General features: G+C 44.8%; 1 protein-coding gene across 1 annotated transcript; it reads right to left on the bottom strand.

The window, feature by feature from the left end:
- Window positions 1-695: 695 nt before the first annotated feature.
- On the bottom strand, window positions 696-19445 carry med15 (mediator complex subunit 15). The gene is made up of 18 exons (XM_040124094.1): window positions 19180-19445; window positions 16122-16209; window positions 15337-15388; window positions 14287-14310; window positions 13954-14118; window positions 13446-13720; window positions 9910-10422; window positions 8841-8966; window positions 7812-7958; window positions 6445-6563; window positions 6216-6343; window positions 4947-5081; window positions 4530-4593; window positions 4373-4439; window positions 4050-4207; window positions 3788-3954; window positions 3536-3634; window positions 696-3109 (listed from the first exon to the last, which is right to left on the bottom strand). The coding sequence occupies exons 1-18, from the start codon at window positions 19245-19247 to the stop codon at window positions 2973-2975; spliced, it is 2532 nt and encodes an 843-aa protein (XP_039980028.1). The 5' UTR covers window positions 19248-19445; the 3' UTR covers window positions 696-2972.
- Between the last annotated feature and the right edge of the window lie 1113 nt (window positions 19446-20558).

Raw genomic sequence — 20558 nt, forward strand, 5'->3', positions numbered from 1 at the left:
CGTGATAAAAATGGGACTGAAAGAATTATTTTACATTTTAATGCAAAGTCCTATTCAACAACCTCTATAAACATCTGTTGTGTTTCATCCACTTGTTGTTTTTGATTTCAATTGAGTGGAAACGCCAAAAAACTTGAAAAAAATCTCAATGTTACAAAAACGTTTTTACGTTTGGCTGAAGTGGAAACGTTGGATCAGCCCGAGCGACTAAACGCTGACGTCCGTGAAGCGTGAAGAGAGGAAACCGTCAGAATCTGAGAGGAGCCGTGAGGAGACGGGAACCTTCCTCACATCAACACCTGGAACCAGCAGAAACGTCCATCGCCTGAGCTTCGACTGCAGCTCTTTCAGTGACCCCGTCTCGCCGCGTCCTCCTTCTTCTGTGGTGGTTTAACGAGCGACTGGAGAATCGGCTCCACCGGCTGTTTATTGGCTCATATTCACACAGCAGCAGTGGAGGAAAACCAGACTTCGCTCAGGTTTTACTTTAAAGATTTTCTGGACCATTTCTGCGTCTCCTGTTTGGTCCAACTATGGACGCCTGTTTCCAGCAGAAAAAGACATTAAACCCGATAAAAGAAATACTTGTAGTGACCCCGAGTATTTAGTTGTTGCTATTGTAGTTGTAACACTGCTCTTTTGCTGCTCTCTTGTTCAAAACTAAATTTTAGTCCCACTGGAACTTCAGCACATTTTCTATCTCAGTTCAAAATCAAATGAAGTCATTACAAACTAATCACAAAGTGTTAAGTTGATACTGGATCTGGACATTTAGTCTAAACTCTGTGTTCTTCCTGTTCCCATCAGTGTTGAAGGATTTAAACTCCAGGGTTTAAAAAGCTGAACTGAAAAGTTTTTATTTAAAATAGCAAAAAAATACATTTATATTTTCCACTTTGAAAACCAAAGTGTACAAACCTTTTTTCCACATCAGCACTCTTCTGTGGTACAAAACTGAAGTAAAATCTCAAACAGAAACTCATTCCAACTAAATACTAAACAGAAACAAACTCATGATGCATTCAGGGAGCAGAATATACGTGGGATAAATGACAGTTGAGCTGTTGACATGTTGGTCTGCTACTTGTTTCCCTTTATGTTTCCTGTCTGGAAGCCTTAAACTGACCCGTCGCTGCAGAAACAACACGTGTGAATATCCTATACAAGCGAGTGGCTCTGCCTAAAATCTGCTCGCTGACTAAGGGACCCTCTGCGTACAGCGGGGGCTAGTGGGGGTACAGTATATGATTAATAACAGCTGCTGACTGAAACGGGAGAACCTGGTTGATGATTGACAGGTGAGGACCTCGTCCCGCCACATTTGAAAACGAGGCTTGATATAGCCAGAATGCATCAGGAATAATGTCGGAATCAGACCACATGACACCAGCCCAGGAATCTTGGGAAATAAGATGAGCCGTGGTTCGACGTGCACATTATTTATGACAGTTAAAATTAAACAGTTCATAAATGAGTGAATGAAAACCACATCTATTGACAGTGAATGTGATTTAAAGGTTCCTCTAGCAGCTCTGTGGAGCCGTTTTCTATGAGAGGCCCCCGTTTTGTTTATGCCGTTGTTCCAGCCAGTGGTTCCACGTTTTTCCACTGGTCTACGGTGGATCAAAAACACGGCAAGAAGCACACGGTGCAGCAGAGTAGAAGACGACGGCTAGAGAATAAACATGGATGTGAACAGCAAAGGATGTAAAATTTTAAAATGTTTTCTGAGGAAGGAAACACATTCAATATGTTAGAGTTCAGTGATAAAGAGAAGTTTTGTTTGTTTACAAGAAAACTCCCCAGGCAGAGGTTGGACTTCACTGCGAAACTGTGAACTAAGTGTTCACAAAGATGTTTTGGTGGGTTCTGGAGGCCGACAGGGAGGTCTTAAGGGTCCTGAAACGATTCTTGGAGTTGATACAGGGTTCCTTTAGTCCTTTAAGTGATTCTAGGGGTGACTGGGGGTGTTAGTCTTTGAGGAGGTTCTAGGGATTGATATGGGGGTTCATTGGGTGTGTTGGGGGGTTTTGAGGTCATATTGTTCCTTGAGGTGGTTGTAGGGGTAAACAGGGATGTTATTTGTGGCCTTGAAGTGGTTGTAGTAGGTCTTGAAGCAGTTCTTGGATGAACAAGGGGTTCTTTAGGTCCTTTAGCTGGATCCAGAGGTTTTAATGGTGGGTGACTAAAGGGGTTCATGAGGTCTTGGGATTTGTCTGTGTGTCGTGAAAGGCTTCTTTAGGTTTTTCGAGGAAGTTCTAGGGGTGACTGGAGGGGTCATTTGGGTTCTTGGTCAGTTTATGGGGGATCCGTAAAGTGGTTCTTGGGTAACTGAGAGGGTTCTTTAGGTCCCTCGGGAGGTTCTGGGGATCTTTTAGGTTTTTCTTGTTATAACTATGGGTTCGTTCAGTCCTCGAGGAGGTTCTAGTGGTGGGTGATTAAAGGGGTTCTTGAGGTGCTGCAGGTGTCGGGAGTGCTGTGTGTGTCGTGAGAGTTCTTAAGGTTCTTGAGGAGACTCTGGGTGGGGCCGGGGGGGCTGATGGGTGGTTTGACCTCTCAGTTTAACGTCTCCACATACAGTTTAGAAATGACGTGTCACATCTTTTGTCTGGAGGTCATAAAGTGTCTCAGATGCGGCGTCGGTTGCTGCTGGGACCCTAAACGCCCCACGGCTGTCGGGTCGTCATGTTGTCAGGAGGATTTCATGTAGTCTGGTCCTGGTGCAACAGGTGCAGTTTTATCCAGAACAGTCCTTTAATGTTTGAAAAGAGCCGCCACAGAACATTTATGTAACACGTCAAAGTCTGAAGGCGACAAGGCGTCACTTTACCAGACAGATGAAACCGGTCTGAGATCAGATCAGACTGTAGTGTCCATGTACACAGTGTGAGTGTGTGTGTGGGTGCGTGTGTGTCGGCGATGGTATTACTGTGGCTGCAGCAGGTGGTGTCAGGTGAGCGGTGGGCGGGGCCTCAGGCTGCAGACAGACAGGCCTGGCGGACGCTCTGAGCCCAGGTGTTGAGCAGCTCCGTCACTGAGTGTTTGTCCGGCAGCTGCAGCAGTTTGGACGTCATGTTCCTGTGGACCGTCTGCAGGAAGCTGTTGGCACCTGATGGACACGGACAGAGAGACAGGGGGACAGGTAGAGTCTGGATTATCAGAGTTCACAGTGACCACATCACCAGTTTGATTCTTTCAATTTAAAATTCATTTAATTCTAATAACTTTTAGTTCAGTTTACAGTAACATCTGGTCTGTGTCACTGATCAGTGAGCACATTCACATGCACACCAGTGGTTGTACCAATGTTCAAGATATGAAATGGACCATAAGAAACCTGATTATTCATGTCAGCGTCAATTTTTGATTATTGCATCTTCTTAAAAATGATTTATAAAGATAAAGGAATGTGGATGGAGAACACATCGTTCCCCGTGCTATCTCAGGCAGAAACACGGAGATCTTCTCCTGCAGCCAGAGGAGCTGCTCGGGAGCAGATCGTCTTCACTGAGGACGGGGTGTGTTGTTGTCTCACCGTACTGCTCTCCATCATCGGCCCAGTAAGGACTCTGCTCGGGATAATCGGCGGGAACGCTGAGCTGCAGTGGAGGAACGCTGGGGAGGTTTTTATCATCTGACAACAGAACAAATGCACAACAACAATAAAATACACATCTGAACACAAACTGAACCTGATAAACTGCTGATTGTAGGAATGGGACTGAATCTGACGGCTCGTCCGACACGTGGACTCTCTGTTCTGACTGACGGGTCGCAACAGTCTCACCCAGTTTGCAGACGAGGTGCACGGTGCCATTGTTGCTGCAGTACGAAGGATCCAGGTTGACCAGGAACTTGACATCGAGGCGAGCCACCTCTCCCTGCAGGATGTTGGGGATGGTCTGCCGTTCGTCGTCCTCGAGCTTCCTCTTCCGACCAGAGATGTTGGGACCCCTGACGGACGGAGGAGCGGGTATAAAGCACTCATCAACGACACTTTAAGCCTAACCTGTCTGTGACTCCAGATGTGCCGCGGAGGTGAAACCTACGTGATGGGGGGTCCGTGGATGGCGTTCATGGCGGGAGCAAAGGTTCGGTACAGCGAGTGGTTGAAGACCGGAGAGCGGATGTTGGCCATGACGGCGTCCAGCAGCGGCTGACACAGATACTGCTGCTTGGTGGCCACAGGAGGGGGAGGGGGTGTCGGCTGAAACAACAGGGACAACCCGTTACTGCGTCCACCTGGTCTCAGGATTAAATACTCACCAAACAACATGAACACGCAGTTACAGACAGCGAGACATGGCCAGTGACAGTAAAAACTAACAACATAACAAAAAGCCAGCGAGGAATCAGAGGCACAAGCGCTTACCACGGCCATGTCGTTCTTCAGTTTCTCTAGAGCGATTTCACATTTCTGTAGAGTCCTCAGGGGACATCTGCAGGTCAGAGGACACAGAGGACCATTACAGAGGAGCTAAGGTGGATTCAAGTGAATCACTGTTGATGAAGAGTGTGGATTTTTGAACCTGGTGTTTGGATCAGTCAGGATGTTCAGCAGACTCTTCATCTTGCTCAGGTCCTTCTTTCTGTCTGTTAACATTAAAAACAAAGGAACATTAACAAAATAACTTCATATATTTAAAGAGACGCATCTAATCTTCTTGATGTGACTGGGGGAGCTGATAAGGGCCGCCCCAAACCCGACTAACTGATTAATAATCATTATAATTTTGAATGTCCTGTTCGGTCCATCCAACAGTCCAGAGCCCAGAGAGATTACGTTTACTGTGATATATTCACACATAGATGTTTGGCATGTTTAGCTTGATAAAAGTACTCAAATGATTCATCAATTATCACAATTAACTAATTAAATCGCCGATTAATTTTTCGTCAGTCAACTGATGGATTAACGGGCTGATCGTTTCAGCTCTGAGGCCGACCTTCGTTTTTGTCAATCTTGTTGATCATCCTGCGCAGAGGCTCGATGTATTTGGAGAGCTGTTTGAGTTTCTCCATGTACTGCTGGTCCTCCAGAGACGTGGCTCCGGCTGGACTCATCACTGAGCTGGGGTTACCTGAGGACAGGTGAGGACAGCGAAGGGACGGGAGAGAAGAAGTCAAGTGTCTTACTGCGTCTGTTTTTCTTCCTTCACATTATTCAAAACTCAACCCCGACAAAAAGCACCACACTTGAGATATAAACCGTGTGGTTTAAAGAACATGGAAATCTGGTCAGTCGTCATCAACCAACCTCTAACCTCATAACTCACCTGGGAAGGTGACATGCAGCTGACATGACACACAGCCAATTTCCATACAGTGTTAGTGAAAATTAAAATTGAGAGGGACAAGACTGAGCCAGGAACTGAGGTAAATGCGGTCGGCCGCGTTCCCGTGAGAAATTTATCGTCTTTTGGGACGGAGTGAGAAGTTGTCCAGTGAATCACCGACTGTGTTTACTACTGCTGTGGCTGAATAATGTAATTTCCTGGAGTGTTTCAAATTCAGTGTTTGAATTAGAAACGGAGGAAATATTACTGAGGAAATAAGTACTCAAAAGTAATCCGTGAACAGGTAAACATATCAACTCCAAGCGAAATCAGTATTAAATAGCCATTAAGTCACGTTAAATCAGCTTTGAATAGCAGCATGTTGAGTCATCGCTAACGTAACTATCATTTGGTATCAGTCGAGGATTGTGCATCTAGATACGTACTGAAGACAGAGCAGGACAAAACACTGAGAAATCTCTGCTCTGTTTGACAAGAATCTATTTTCTTATCTCACACGGTAAAAATAATACGAATCTTCAGGTGAAATACGTCATATTTATACAGTGGAGTTAAACCACACACACGTCAATGTAAAGAGGAAACTCTGGCCGTCTCCAAACAACAGAGCCCAGGGACTTAAGGAGAGTCTGAATAGTCTCAACAACAACGATTAAATAAAAACATATCGATCAATCATGTAGCTGAACAGGCTTCTGTGATCCAAATAAAGAGATCATCAAGCATTAACTAAGAGCCCATCTTTAGCATTATGTCCTTGAATGCACCACCAAGACGTGTTCAGAGAATGATCTCTGCTGACAGTGGAGCATGAAGGCGACTAAATGTTGACTGCCGCAGTGGGTAAGCTGAGTCAAACAATCTGGAGCCGATGGAGGATCGGGGAGTACGGTGAACGGTGAGGCGGTGTGTGCGTACCTGGGGTGTTGAGCGGTCCAGGGGAGGGGACTCCATAGTTCTGGGGGGTTCGGGCAGTGGCGGGGCTCTGTGAGGGCTGAGGGGACGGGCTGGGCTGGAAACCCCCCGGAGACGGAGTGGGACCAGAGCTGGAGAGATTTTAAAATCCAGCATGACAGGTGATGTTAACGGTTTGTTTTACCTGAAGCTGTTTGGAGTAAAACCCTTGAAATGTGAACTCCTGTCGTACCTGGCGGAGTTGGGCTGTGAGGAGGGGGGCTGGGGTGACGGCTGGGGAGGAGGCGGCATCGACTGCGGCGTCTGGACCTGCACAGGTGAGGGCGATGACATCATGGAATGCTGCTGTACCTGTAGGGGTGATTGGACAGAGGAGAAGGCGAATGAGCCAATCGGAGGCGGAGAGGCTCTGAGCCGAACCGACCGCGCTCCTCGACGTCAGCTCGGGGCAGAGCGACGGAAGCTGCATCATTCATGGATGTGCTCCGTGCATGAGCGCGGACGGAACACTAGACCTGCCGCTTCGAAGCGGCACCAAGAGCCAAGTCCATCCCACAGCTCACCGAGGTCTACTGCTCCACACCAGTCTTGGTGGTGGTAGACTGGGCCACAGTGATCAACACACATGAAGAAGTACACTCATGTACAAACATTACACAAATGGTTATCACATAATAGGCCAATTAATACTAATATTAATATGAATTGTTCTTCTGGATGGGACTGATAATAATATCACATATCTGACCCTGTCAAGATAGATATAAAATATCATGCTTTTATGAACGAGTAAGAAATATGATCCATTTATTAAAAGTTTAGTCATTTTTTTAATATAAGGTGCCTGAGTGCTTCTAGAAAACTCAATTGAATTGCTTTATTAATCACATTTGTCCTCTCAGCTTCTGAATGTGTGTTTTTCGCTGTCATCTGATTGGAACTGAAAAACCGTTTGGCTGATCTTATTTGTTTCAACTAATTATCTGAGCTCGATTGTGTCCTGTACAGTATTTGTATTTCGGGGAGTGACGGGATGTTGTCAGTAACCACGACTGACCCTGAGAACTCTGATAAATTTCAACACACCTTGGCTCTTTCTGCTCACTTGTGGCAGGTACCGGAAATAACGTCACGCAGGTAAGCACTTGAGTACTCGCTAATACTGCAAGTGTGTGTGTTGGGACGGACCCGACATACACCAAGAGAGGAGGGCGACCTGTATGTAGACTGAGAGATGAGACCATGGGCAAAAAAAAGCCCAGAAGTCCTTCTCTGCAGCTTGTAAATCTCACAGCCGTGAGAGAGAGCGTGGCAGTAACTCAGGTTGACTCAGATGAGCGCATAAACATGTTGATTGGCTCCTGATGCTCAGGCTTGTGTTAATATCCAAGAACGGCTGGTAGGTGCTGACGTTTCCCGCAGCCTTGGTGCAACACCGCTTTGGATTCTGGGCGTGTGGAGAGAAGATTACGTGTTCTGACCCTAAAATGGTGGAAGCACCGGGGCAAGATGAGGTGAAAGGGTCGCTGTCAGACAGAAGCACACTGTGGACTGGACGGGGATCGTTCAGGGGTCAGAGCTCCCACCGGGGATAAATACCTGCTGTGTCATCGGCTGTCCCACCGCGGCGGCGGCGGCGGCAGCGGCGGCGGCAGCGGCGGCGGCGGCAGCGTTCGGAGGAGGGATGGAAGCATTGAGGGCGGCTCGAGGCAACCGGTTAGGAATCGGCATCCCCGGACGAACCAACTTCAGAGGAAGACACAAAAAGACACACAACAGCACAGGTGAGCAGAGAGGAGGCAGACACACACACGCAGATGTTATCGGCTCCAGTGTGGAGGAGACACACAGCTGCAGCTTCACTAGTGACCTGATAAGGTTGTTAGCAACAAGGACGTGTGTTTCACTGTGTGGACTGACATCTGCCGCTTGCGGTCACCTTTACCTGCATTTCAACAAACACCCGAGCAGTTTTGTAATCTAACACAAAGCATCCACCACTGTTTACACAGAGCGGCGAATTAGATCGGTTACCCACACAGCACCAGGATCGGCTGGTCAGAATGTGTCCGTGTTTGTGTTTCATCGTGTGCTCATAACAATACTACATCATAAACCGAAGTTGTCTGAGCGGTCGTTCAAAACGTGTTAATACGATTATTCACAGTGCAGACTCATTCTGTTAGTTACACCCTCACACGCAGTCCAGTTTTTCTGGGACGTGGGTTTATAATAGTGCAACAAGGTATTTATTCTAAATTATATTCTCAGTAAAATATATATTATATATTGCATTGTTGGGTGAAAAGTAGTACTTGAATTCCTGGTCCTAAAATCCACCATGGGAGCATCAAGCTAATGTTGCTGCTGTAACCCACAGCAGGCGATCTATATATAAAAGTTAATGCCAAACGTAACTTTGCAATCTTTTAATCTGACATCTGCGGTGGAAGTGGTGTCGTCAACTCACATGACCTCCTGATAAACTTTAAATTATGCTGCGGCGGAGACTTTTCACTTGACTTAAAAGACAAAACTGGAAATCAGTGTCGTATATTCAGCAGCATGCGATGTGATTTAGAGCTTTCACGCGTAAAGCACCTGAGCTTGCGGTGGCTGCGGTCTCACCTGTCCGGGTCCGGCGGCAGCGGCTGCGTTGAGCTGCGCCTGTGCTGCGGCCTGCTGGGCTTGCTGTGCTGCCTGCTGCGCATGCTGGACCTGCTGCTGCTGCTGCTGCAGGGCTGCACGGGCCTGCTTTCATGCACACGCAGACACAGACACAGGCACATATACACACACAGACAGACACACACAGACAGACACACAGACAGACAGACACACACACAAGAAAGGGGTGGGTAAGCAACACTTCTGCAACCCTACGTTGTGTTTTCTCTCTCCTGACGAAAGCTGTTATGGGATAGTGAAGCACTGATCCACATTTTTCTTTCCCGGTATATATTCCGATACCTCATCTCAGGTTATCTGCTGATACCAAATACTGATCTGATATCAGTGCTCTCTTTCCCCCACATTTAAAAACTGTAAATCATGTGGAACTGATTGAACTGGACAGATAGTCTGGATCGACAGATTTGGGTTTTCAGAAGCAGACTAACAGGGCTGCACATTTTCATTGTGAACTCTGTGGGGCTGGATATCAAACCTCAACACTCGTTTGGTACTGACCAAAATGTTTCAGCAGCCAAAACAGTCCAGTACTAAAAGTTAGCGTTAAATGTCGTGTTAGGGCTGGTTTACTAAGTCTCTGGTGAGATACTTCCTGATTTAGACCGTAACTTTGCAATTTTTTCTATCATTTTATTTTGGCTCCCCGTGTTTGGAAGTTAATGTCTTGTTTTAGCGTGAACATGCACCCCTTCACAAATTCAAAAGATGCATTTAGTCAACTCTAAAGAAAAAAGTTTAAGAGCAGTCCAGTTTCTCAAGTTCAAAAAAATCAGGACAAAATGTCAAACCATACCTCTTCATAACAAACAGTGTTAATATCATACAAATCCCATAAGACAGAGCAAACTAAAGAGTCATTGCGCTGACCATTAGCTGACGAGTTTAACCAAATAAAACAGACCAAGAGCAGGTGGCATAAACAGGATTTTTACATGAACTTCGTGAACTTTGTGAAGTCTCTGATTCACAAACTCTATAGAAATGCAAACAGTGAACTCAGTCTCACCTGGAAGGCCTGGATCTTGAGCTGGTGCTGCTGCTGCTGCTGCTGCTGCTGCTGCTGCTGCTGACTCAGCGAGTTGATGGGAACGTGCTGAGCGGACGTCATCTGTCCGGCCAGAGACTGAGGCACCATGCCGGGCTGCTGCTGCTGCTGCTGCTGCTGAGAGTGTGGAGGCATCTGTCCTGGCTGAGGCTGACCCTGGGCCTGGGCCTGAACCTGCTGCTGCTGCTGCTGCTGCTGCTGCTGCTGCTGCTGCTGCTGCTGAACCAGGTGCTGAATGGACTGGGCCTGAGCCTGGGCTTGGGCCTGAGCCTGGGCCTGGGCCTGGGCTTGAGCCTGAGCCTGGGCCTGAGCCTGAGCCTGGGCCTGGGCCTGGGCCTGAGCCTGAGCCTGGGCCTGAGCCTGGGCCTGGGCCTGAGCCTGGGCCTGAGCCTGAGCCTGGGCATGCTGCTGCTGGAGTTGCAGCTGCACCATCTGCTGCTGCTGCTGTTGCTGCTGAATCCTCGTCTGGTGCATCTGCAGAGACAGGAATGAAAGATGTTGGGTGATTTAATTTATTCATCAGTAGTGAGAGAAAACTAGAGCCAACAAAAGAGTAAAGCTGGATTTATAGCTGACTTAAAGGGTTATGGCAGTCTCTGTACTTACCTACAGCACAGGTCATGATTTATAGTTGAGCAGATTTCACCTGTAGGCATCATACGCTATCGGATAATATTGTGCTTTCATATCATTCCCCTAGTAATTGAGCTTACATTCTTTCATTAACTTTGTGATGTGAAGTGAAGATTTACTGTAGAACTCGAGTTACATCCACATAACTCGTATTTCTCTTTGTCTCTTTACTGTATATGTGACTAATGCCGAGCAGTCGCCCATTTAGACTGTTTCACTTACTGTTAAAGAGAAAAGTGATCCCTCCAAAGTTGGTGGTAGGTGCTGGAGGAAAAACCAGCACTGGCACTTTCTCCATCAACTTAAAACTACACCAAATTAGCAGGGTTAACCCCCGGATATTGGTTAGCGGAGGAGGTAAGCGCTAAACTGACGGTTTAAATACATGGCCTATGCTGTGTGATGTAGCTCCATCAGAAGTGTAATTACTCCAATTTCTTAAAAAAGTTATAATTCCTTCTCAAAATAGCAGAAGCAGTCTTTATTTTAAGTGAGGCAGGCTATTTCCACTATAAATCCTGCAGGAAACCCTGGATTAATACCTAATTTCATTAAATTGTTGTTATTCCATCGATCAATGTATCAATCGATCCACATTCTGCCGCTTTAGCAAAGCAGCCCATATGTCCTTCTCCCCAGCCAACTTCCCCTCTCCTCCTGTGGGAGATGGAATATGTTACCCCTTCAGCATAATCTGGATCTGCCACGGGGTCTCCTCCCAGGTCATTGTCCTCAGAAAACACCTGTATTTGCAAACTCATATTTTTGGTCATTACCCAAAGTTCATAACCACAGGTGAGGGGCTGAAACGTGGACTGAGCAGTAGTGTTGCACAATATACCGAAACCAGAAAACTCTTGTAATTCCCTGCCGTTAAAAACGGTACTATGCTCCATTTTACTAGTATTGTTACTTTAAGAATGACAGTGTTTTAATAACAGTCTTATTTCCTATGAGTTGGACCGATGTGCGACAGCGGAGCAGCGAGAGGCATGGCTGCAAATACAAGTGCTCTTGCAGACAAAGCAGATGCACGAAGCAAAACATGGCCGACAGTCAGGGCATTCCGGTTATAAAAGAAGAGAATGGCTTATACTAACGGCCCCAAAAAGACACCCCAGGGGACACAGTCATAAACCTTCTCCAAGGCCACAAAGACACTTAGACAAGATAGGCGAACTCCCATGAGCAGTCAAGCATCCCTACAAAGATAAAAAGCTGGTCCTTTGTTCCAGGTCCATCCAGCTCTGCCTCCTTTATGGAACACATGTCACCTGGGATCATGAGTTCCCCCAAGTGTTCCTTCCGTTATCTGACAACATCCTCAGTCTGGGTCAGCAGATCTCCTTCCCTGATGAAAACCGCCTGGGCTAAGCCCTGCGTCCTGCTCCTCAGTCATCAGACAGTTTTCAAGAATCTCTTCGAGGTTGGCCAAAAGTCTTCATCTCCATGGTCCCCCCAAACTCCTCCCACACAAGTGTTTGTTTCGGCAGCTCCTCTCTTTTCTTTAACCAAGTGTCCAAGACACCCAGCCACAGATCGCAGGACACCACTCAGGATCAGATCAAGCAGGGCATCGTAGAAACCACCAGGCAAGGACACTGGTCCCTGTATCCTGGGTGAGTTAGCCCTGTCACAGAGTTGCAGTTTCAAAAGAATTTGGGACAACTTTGCCTTTGGTGTCCACTGCCAGGAGGTTAGGGTTAGGGTACACAAACCCCTCCTACACAGTAAGGTGGTGCTTCTGAGGTGTTATTTAGTCCAAGAGGTGTTACATCATTCAGCAGGACTGCATTAGAAATGAAAGCAGGTGGGAATCACTACTAACAAGACCGGGTCAAAACCTGGTATGTGGCTGGACCGTCCTTTATCTGTTTGCTTCTCTCCGGCTCTCTGTGCTCACACACACAGTAGTTTAATCCATCTGAATTCCCAATAAAGCTGTTCTCATTTACATGTTTTTCTGTTTCTGTTGTCAGACGACGGAACAAGTATGAAACAGTGACTGAAACGTGGCCCATTGAGAAGACATGTTAACCGGCAGTCACTTCAAGCCATTTCCAAGCTGCTGCTCTGCTGCTGAAATCCTGGTTTTATAACCGCAACGTCGTCTGAAAAATCACCAACACATAAGTTAGAGACAACGGCTGTGTTGTGATTACAGGTATATTTACCTGTAAAATGATCAGTCAGAGAGAAAGATAGAAGCTCATTCACGTCTGTGTCAGCTGCCATGTGGTCAATTGAATGAGACGTATAAAGAGGTGAGCCTGCAGAGGGAAAGCCCGACCTCGTGCTCGCGGGGCAACACTGACGACTCTCTTCTACAACAATAGCTTTTATGAAGAAAACTTGCTAAGGGGTGTGAAAAGTCGGTATATCTAGCAACAAAGTCGCTAAGTTGATGACACTGCCTGCAAATGCCCCCTGATTGCATAATAGAAACTGTTTACGGCAATTCATTTTGAAAGAGCAACGACTGATGGAAAAACTTCAGCACTCAGTCACTCACTCAGTCACGGATATTCACGTTTATAGGGCTGGCCCCGCTGCTGCAGTCCAGCCAAAAAGTACTCCACCATTAACATTAAAAAAAAAAAAATCCCGAGCACTATTTTACCGACTTCCTCATTTCAGGACTTGTAAAGTTTTCCTCTGATATCCAAGTGCCGACTTAGAGCATATTGGATAGGGTTTAGTAACTTGACAGTGAGTCAGCACACACCAACAGTTACCCACAGATAATCTATAGAACCAGAGGTCTGAAAGTCTGCTGCCCTGAGGGTAACTGGGCGTTCAAGCTGTTGGCAGCTAGTTAGCAGAGCTCAGAAAGGGTTAAACGTGGTTTTCGCATGGTTGTGTACCTGGTTCTGCTGCTGCTGCTGGTTCTGGGCTTGCTGCTGCTGCTGGTTCTGGTGCTGCTGCTGGAGCTGCTGGTTCTGGTGGTGCTGCTGCTGCAGCTGCTGCTGCACCCTCAGCTGCTGCTGCACCTGAAACTGCTGCTGGATGGCGGCGTTCTGCTGCTGCTGCATGGCGTTCTGCTGCTGCTGCTGCTGCTGCTGCTGCTGCTGCTGGACCTGCTGGAACTGCTGGAACTGCAGGGACTGCTGCTGCATCGGCATCTGGCCTGGACCCCCTACTGCACAGTGAGCAAGAATGAGACGAAGGACTGACCCAGTCTAAAGATCAGAACCAGTCCGGCGGGAGCTCTGGAGTCGAGTCTTAAATACACACAACGTGCCAAAGCGGAGACTGAAAATAAGGCCGGCTCTGACGCCAAAATATGCAGTTCAGACGCAGCCAGCATCCACTGAACGCTCTGAAGATGTGCATTCACTGCAAACACACACCACATGGAGGAAACACACTCACTGGCTTGTGGGTTTCCAGCCACCCCTGCCATGGCATGCTGGCCTATCTGCATCGGCCCCATGGCCCCCATGCCCCCCACTGGAGCACCGGTGGGGCGAGGCCCCATGCCAATGGCGCCCGGGCCCCCTCCAACCCCTGTCAGGTTAGTCAGGGTATTCATGGGATCTAGCAAAAGGGTAGACAACAGACAATATTACGCAGCTCCGACATGCACAGCAGAAATCATGAACACCATGAGTCTGGTAGTGACAGGTCCAGCAGAGGACAGAACACAGCAAAGAAAAACTAAAACGAAAAGGGAGCGGAATGGAGAAAGAAACAAAGTCCACTTACCTGGACCTCCAAGTGTCTTCTTGTCTGTAAATAAGACACGAGTGATTAGTAACTGATTCATTAGTAAGTGATTAGATTCCCTTGTAAAGTTTTCCCCATCTGTGACCGCAGCACACTGTAGGTCAGGCCATGATTATGTTTCAGTATTCCCTTTATCGCAAAACAAATTTTTTTTACCTGCAATTCAGCAACAGGTTGAATATTCAAATGTATTTTGTCCAATATCCTCAATTCCTGATTAAAATGTTTGAGGGTAATAGCTACCTCTGAGGACACCGAGGTCAGGTCTTCAGTAAGTTTTCTGGGATTTTGGGAGTTTAATTTGGTGAAAACGGGAGGGGTGTTCTGAAAACTCCCGTTTTCACAACTTTGAACATGCGCAATGTAATGGAGACTTCTAGCTCCAACCTATTTAGCATTTACTGAACGTTTACTGAACGTTTAGCCTGAGTTGGCTCAAACTAAGTGACACCATGTCAGAGAAGTCGTAGGTTGGTCTGCCTTTTGTTAAAACAGACAGAATGTAAAGTTTGCAAACAGCAGTTTTCATATCACAGATCATCTAAAAACGGTAGGTTACCGTGTCTGCGTTAGGATGCTCCGTCAACTTTCTTGTTTAACACTTGAGGCTTTGAGTCTGAACGTATCAGAATTGACATATTTCAATATATTTGGTTTAATTTCGGTAGAAAATAATTAGGTTAGAATTATTCAATATTCTGCAAATACTAGCCTTTTCTGTTTATTTCTAATTCATCTACGCTAATAAGGCTACCAGGTAGATTGCAGTCACTGCACCTTGGCTGTTTAAGTTGATCTAGAGATAACGTGTAGATTTTTTTTCCCCCTGCGATCAATCGGTTGAAGAGCAGCTACGATTTCAGTCGACCAGGAGTTTCTCTGGTTGACTGCAGCCCCAGTTATAAAGTCAAGGAATTAACTTTCAGTTAACACTGGAAGCAGCTACATGCATGATGCCGCCTGAGTCGGAGCTTTACGCGATGATGCTCTGGGTCCCGTTTCAAATACTCGTGCGGGTAAATTACTTACGGATGTCTCTGAAGTGTATGATCAACCTCGCCACCAAAGATAAATACTCCTCCTGGAAAAAAAACACATTTACACCTTCACAAAGAGGATATTCTTTGCTACTAGTCTTAAGAGGATCCACTCCTTGAAATAAAGACAGAGTTTTTTTTAAATGGAATTTTACATTCTAAACACACTAAAGATAAACATTAACAAAAGTGATTATAATTACCCCTCACCCCCCAAGAACATAAAATACATCAAAATATAAAAAATAATTAAAACAATAATGATACTACTACTACTACTAATAATAATAATAAAAATAACTATAATATGTATATAATTAATATATAAAATAAAAACAGTTACAGCAGTGCATAGTTTCTACTCAATTTCAAATCAGTCAAAATTGTAAGTTAAAACTCTATATAAGGGCTCCATACGTTCTGGTCTTAACTTTTGACGATATAAGTTCATCCACATTCACATGGAACGTATGTCCATGGTTTATTGTTCCAGATGAAAACTCTTCAGTAGTTCATTAATACTATGAAAGAAATGTTAGGTAACATAAATGGAAGCAAGTGAAAAAGATAGATTTGGGTAATATTAGCATTTTAGTTTTATGTAAACAAATTGTGTATATAAGCATTGAGTCCATTTACTGTCCAATACTGTCCTCAGGGGTAATTTTAACCCCTAGGTATTTAAAACCTTCCTCAGGGGCTGTCAAAGGCGTATCTGCTCTATAACACGCTTTAACCTTTCATGTGTATTCAGTAAATTAACCTTACAGCACTTACTCTGGATTTGGCTTTGACATAAACGTGGTTCTCCATGTCGTTGCTGGACTTGGTGTGTGCGGTTCCTGCCTTCCTCATCGCCTCTTCACTGGAAGGAAACACAGGAATCACATTATTCTCATTATTTTACAAAGTCAATACAGTCAAATTCGCAGAAGAGGACATACTTGTGGCAAATCCAGGAACTTCTGGTAGTCATCTGATAGATCATTACCAACAGATGTTCAGCAAACTCCGACTTGCATGTTTCTGTGTGTTTCCAATATTCTGCTTATATGTACCTTTAGTTCCCTCCTACAGAGTGAGATTAATTCTAGGGCTAGGTGAGGAAAGAACAAAACAAACAAAAACAAAGGATTTTCCGATCGTGAGTTTTATTTGATTGATCCAGTATCGATTCCTAAGATCCTGAGATGGGATGATTTGTATTTGTGCCTTTTCTCAGTAAACGTGAACGTCTGCGCTGAATGTTGTGCGTGTGCCGTGGATCAGTCAGAGCTGCGTCTGCACAAAAAGGAGATTTTCAGTGAAAAATCAGCGTAGACGAAAGCTGCCGTCTGAGCCTGAGTCACTGGGAGCTGAAGGATCAGAGTCAGTGTGGACCTGCTGCAGTTTACGGGACTGCGGTGACTCTGGACTCCGGATCTACCAGAGGGACAGACTGAGAACAGCCTCCGCAGACTGATCTGAGCTCAGTGTGAGTTTGCTGAAGAGACGTTATCTCTGGCTACGAGACCTGTTACTGACAGTCCACGTGGAGCCGGGTTTTTGAAACAGCTGCGGGTTTTTATTCTCCTTGCTCAAAGGTTTTGCGAACGTTGACCTAAAATATACAGACGTGTCATGTTTTAGTCGTTTTGCATTTGCCGGGGAAAATCAATCTTTTCTATAAAAGGGGAAATGTGTTCACAGTTTAGTTTTCTAGGAAACGGCAGCGTTGCTCACTTGCTGATTGTAGAAGAGATCCCAGTGAGAAAGGTTTTACGCAACGCTGGTATTTATCTGATGTGACTGAATCACTGAGGACGTAACTCCATCAGGAGATCCAGCCCGAATTACTTCAGAAATGGTAAATGAGTACAGATTCACTGCTGAGTGACCGCTTGACAGCAGATTGTCTCAAGTTTCATTTTGACCATTTAACCCAAAAACCATGATTCATCCTAGACTCTTTTCTGAACCATAAAACTATTCATCAGTCAACTTTCATTTCTGCACTTGATCTCAGAGATCTGGTGATATTCTGACATCATTACTATAGCTGTCAAATCCTGTTTATCGTAGTGCCATCAAATCATCTGCCAATAATTTTCTTGATTAATCGTTTAGCTTGTGAATAAACATCAGAGTCCACATTTATATTTATTTATATGGAATACGAATAAATATCCAGAGTCCAAGGTTTCTTGTTTTTGTTTTGTCCGACCAACAGCCCAAAACTAAAAGATATTCAGTTTATAAAGATATTAAATAAAGAAAAGCAGAAATTAATCTGCGTATCGCCGCAGCTCTACACTAAATTACTAACGACACATTTCACGTTAAATCACTGCTCTCTCTATCACAAACTTATTGAGAAGTAGTAGAAATCATCTCTCAACACTTATCCGTAAAGCTCCACTGTTAAACCAGCTCATTTCTCATTTAAATCGTGTGATTACATGATCAAACAACTACATCCCCATTAATATCCCGTGTGTGTGCATCTTGGCAGGACCGGTTTCAGGATTTAATCACCGTTTACACGGACTGAACTGTAAACTGCCCTCAGACTCAGTGCTTTTACTTCTCTTACAGATTTTAAACCTCCCACATCTCAGACCTGTTCGCTAAATCAATAAATTCAGTCTGATTATTAGGCTTTAGAGATTTATTAGGTGATGTGTTTGTGACTCTTTTAAGAACTATATATCACTGGAATGTTGGTTGTCTGACTGTGAAAAGAGAGGCTGATCTCACTGGGACTACCTGATTATATTCAGTTACTAATCATTAGAAATACATGAATGTCTGCCTCAGTATCATTCAGTGGTGGAAGAAGTACTCAGAACCCATGCCTCAGTAAAACCACTAATACCACATTGTAGGAATACTGTTACAAGCTGAAGTCCCGCATTCAAAATTTTACCGGAGTCAAAGAACAAAAGTATTAACATTTAAAAAAATGCTTAAAGTACCAAAAGTTAAAGTACTCACTATGCAGAATCACAGACTTATATGGTTAAATTACAATTAAAGATGAGTTGATGTGTTCACCACTAACACAGAAGTTGGTGAAGCTGGAGATAATTAATGACTTCATAAACTTCTTCACTTATCTTAACCTATGATAATACAACATCATTTATTTTTTAATTATATCATTGTATTGTTCATCAGACTCTGGAAAGTAACTACAGCTATCACGTTAATGCAGTTCAGTAAAAAGCACATTTCTTTTCTCAGATGTGGTGGAGAAGAAGCATAAAGTATCAGAAAAGTGAAATAGTCCAGTAAAGCAGTAAAGTACAGTACCTGAGTAAATTATTGTGCGTGTACAAAACTAACATTTCGGCTACTTATCAGCACGTTGTTTTCAATGTGACAACTGGTGTCTGAAAGCTACATGTACGTCATTATATGTGAACGTACAGTCCGTTAACTGCTGAATATAAATGTAGACGTTTGTTAGTTTTCCGTATTGTCGCTTGTTAATCTGCACGCTAAAGAATTAACGGTGATTTAACCAAGTCAGGGGAGTTAACTCTGTATGAACTGAGGAGCATTAGCTGCTAACGATGAAATTTGACAAAAATTTACATTACGCATTCTCTCTGGTGAGTCTGTTCACGCCGAATTGAAGAGTGGACCCGAACCTTTCGTTCTATGTTCTCTGTCATGTTTACGGACTCGTGCTAATTTTGTCTTTTCACAGCTCGGTCTTAATTTACCGGTTTTTTAAGCACGGTTTGACGTGACGCTCTTTCCAGCCGCGCTAACGTTAGCTTAGCTCATGTGGCTAACAGAAGCAGAAAGAGCGATTTAGCTGAAAACGCAACGAAGAACCTAAATTTCTCACATCTGTGCGACGACTTTCTGTCGGAACTGGGGGCTCCTCCAGTCGCTGTCCGGTCCCGGCATTTCCATCGCACGAATTCGGTCTTTTTGGAGGATTTTTTCCACCGGAGTTGAATGTTTTCCTTCTGTTCTTCCGTCTTCCGCTCCGAGGAAAATGGCGGTTGCTAGCGCCGCCTGCAGGACGGATGTTGAACTGCTCACTGCAGCTGCTGCACCGGCGGGGGGCAAAGATCGGCCCGCGCTCGCAGTGCGGCCCTGCAGACACAACATGCGGCCCCTGAAGTTTTCCCGTCATGCTTTGCAGGCGTTTTCACGGGTGTGCTGCAGGTTTAAACAAAGTTTAAATAAAGCGATGAAACGCGCTGATTAAACTGCCATTCAACCGTAAAAGCAGCGGGTCACTGAGTGTGTCTGTGTGTACGAGTCAGAGCTGCAGCCATTAGTCGGTCAATCGATCAGTCAGTCGATCGATTAGTCGACTGAATGATCATTTAGGCAAAAACAGCAAACATTCCCTCCAGCTCCTGAAATTTGAGATTTTTTTCTCTGTTTTCTGACATTTGACAAATAAAAGTCTTTGAATAATTGAGAAAGTAATTGGCAGAGGAATCACTAAATAAAATAATGGTCGTCCCAGCCCTGACGTGTCATTTTTTTGTCCCAGGCCACAGTTAATGATTTTTTCTATTTTTTTAAGATGATGAAATAAAAAGTAAGAGTGTGTTAAGTTTTAAAGAAAGGCTGTTTTTTATTACTGGATTGATTTGTTTTCGCTTCAAACAAGTCGTTTGACCAGAGGCGGCCAAACCTCTGGAAATAACTGCTTTTTATTACGTCTATTAAATCTCTAGATGATGATTTCAGATGCATCCACATGGAAACCAGTGGTGGAGGAAGGGCTCTGGTCCCTTAAGTAAGAAATCAGCATCAGAATGTACTTAAAGTACCAAAAGTAAAAGTACTAACTATGCAAAATCGTGTATATTATATTGTTAAATTCTAATTATCGATGCATTCCTGTGTTCATCACTCTAATTTTGCGGCTGGTGAAGGTGGAGCTGATTTTAACAGCTGCTGGGTATTCTGTGAATTTCCCCCGGGATCAGTGACCTATAATAATATATCGTCATTTATTTATTGACTGTATTTTGTATTATTGATCTGAATCTGCAGAGTAACCACAGTTATCCCATAAATGTATCGCAGTAAAAAAGTGCAGCGTCTGCCTCTGAGATGTGATGGAGTAGAAGTAGAAACAGGAAATGGAGACACTCAAGTAAAGTACGAGTAGTCGAGTAAATGCATTTAGTGAGTTGCCGTGAAAGAAAAAGAAATATTGATGTGTCCACTAGATTTTATCTGACGTCCAACACCGTCTAC

Source organism: Xiphias gladius, chromosome 3 (genome assembly GCF_016859285.1).
Source record: "Xiphias gladius isolate SHS-SW01 ecotype Sanya breed wild chromosome 3, ASM1685928v1, whole genome shotgun sequence".
Lineage (NCBI taxonomy): Eukaryota > Metazoa > Chordata > Actinopteri > Istiophoriformes > Xiphiidae > Xiphias > Xiphias gladius.

Coding starts and splice junctions, on each gene's coding strand:
- med15 (XM_040124094.1), bottom strand. CDS start 19,247: ATGGAAATGCCGGGACCGGACAGCGACTGGAGGAGCCCCCAGTTCCGA. Junction 14,119..14,286: donor GAAGACACTTGGAGGTCCAG/GTAAGTGGACTT, acceptor CCCTTTTGCTAG/ATCCCATGAATACCCTGACT. Junction 5,082..6,215: donor TGGACCGCTCAACACCCCAG/GTACGCACACAC, acceptor ACCTGTCCTCAG/GTAACCCCAGCTCAGTGATG.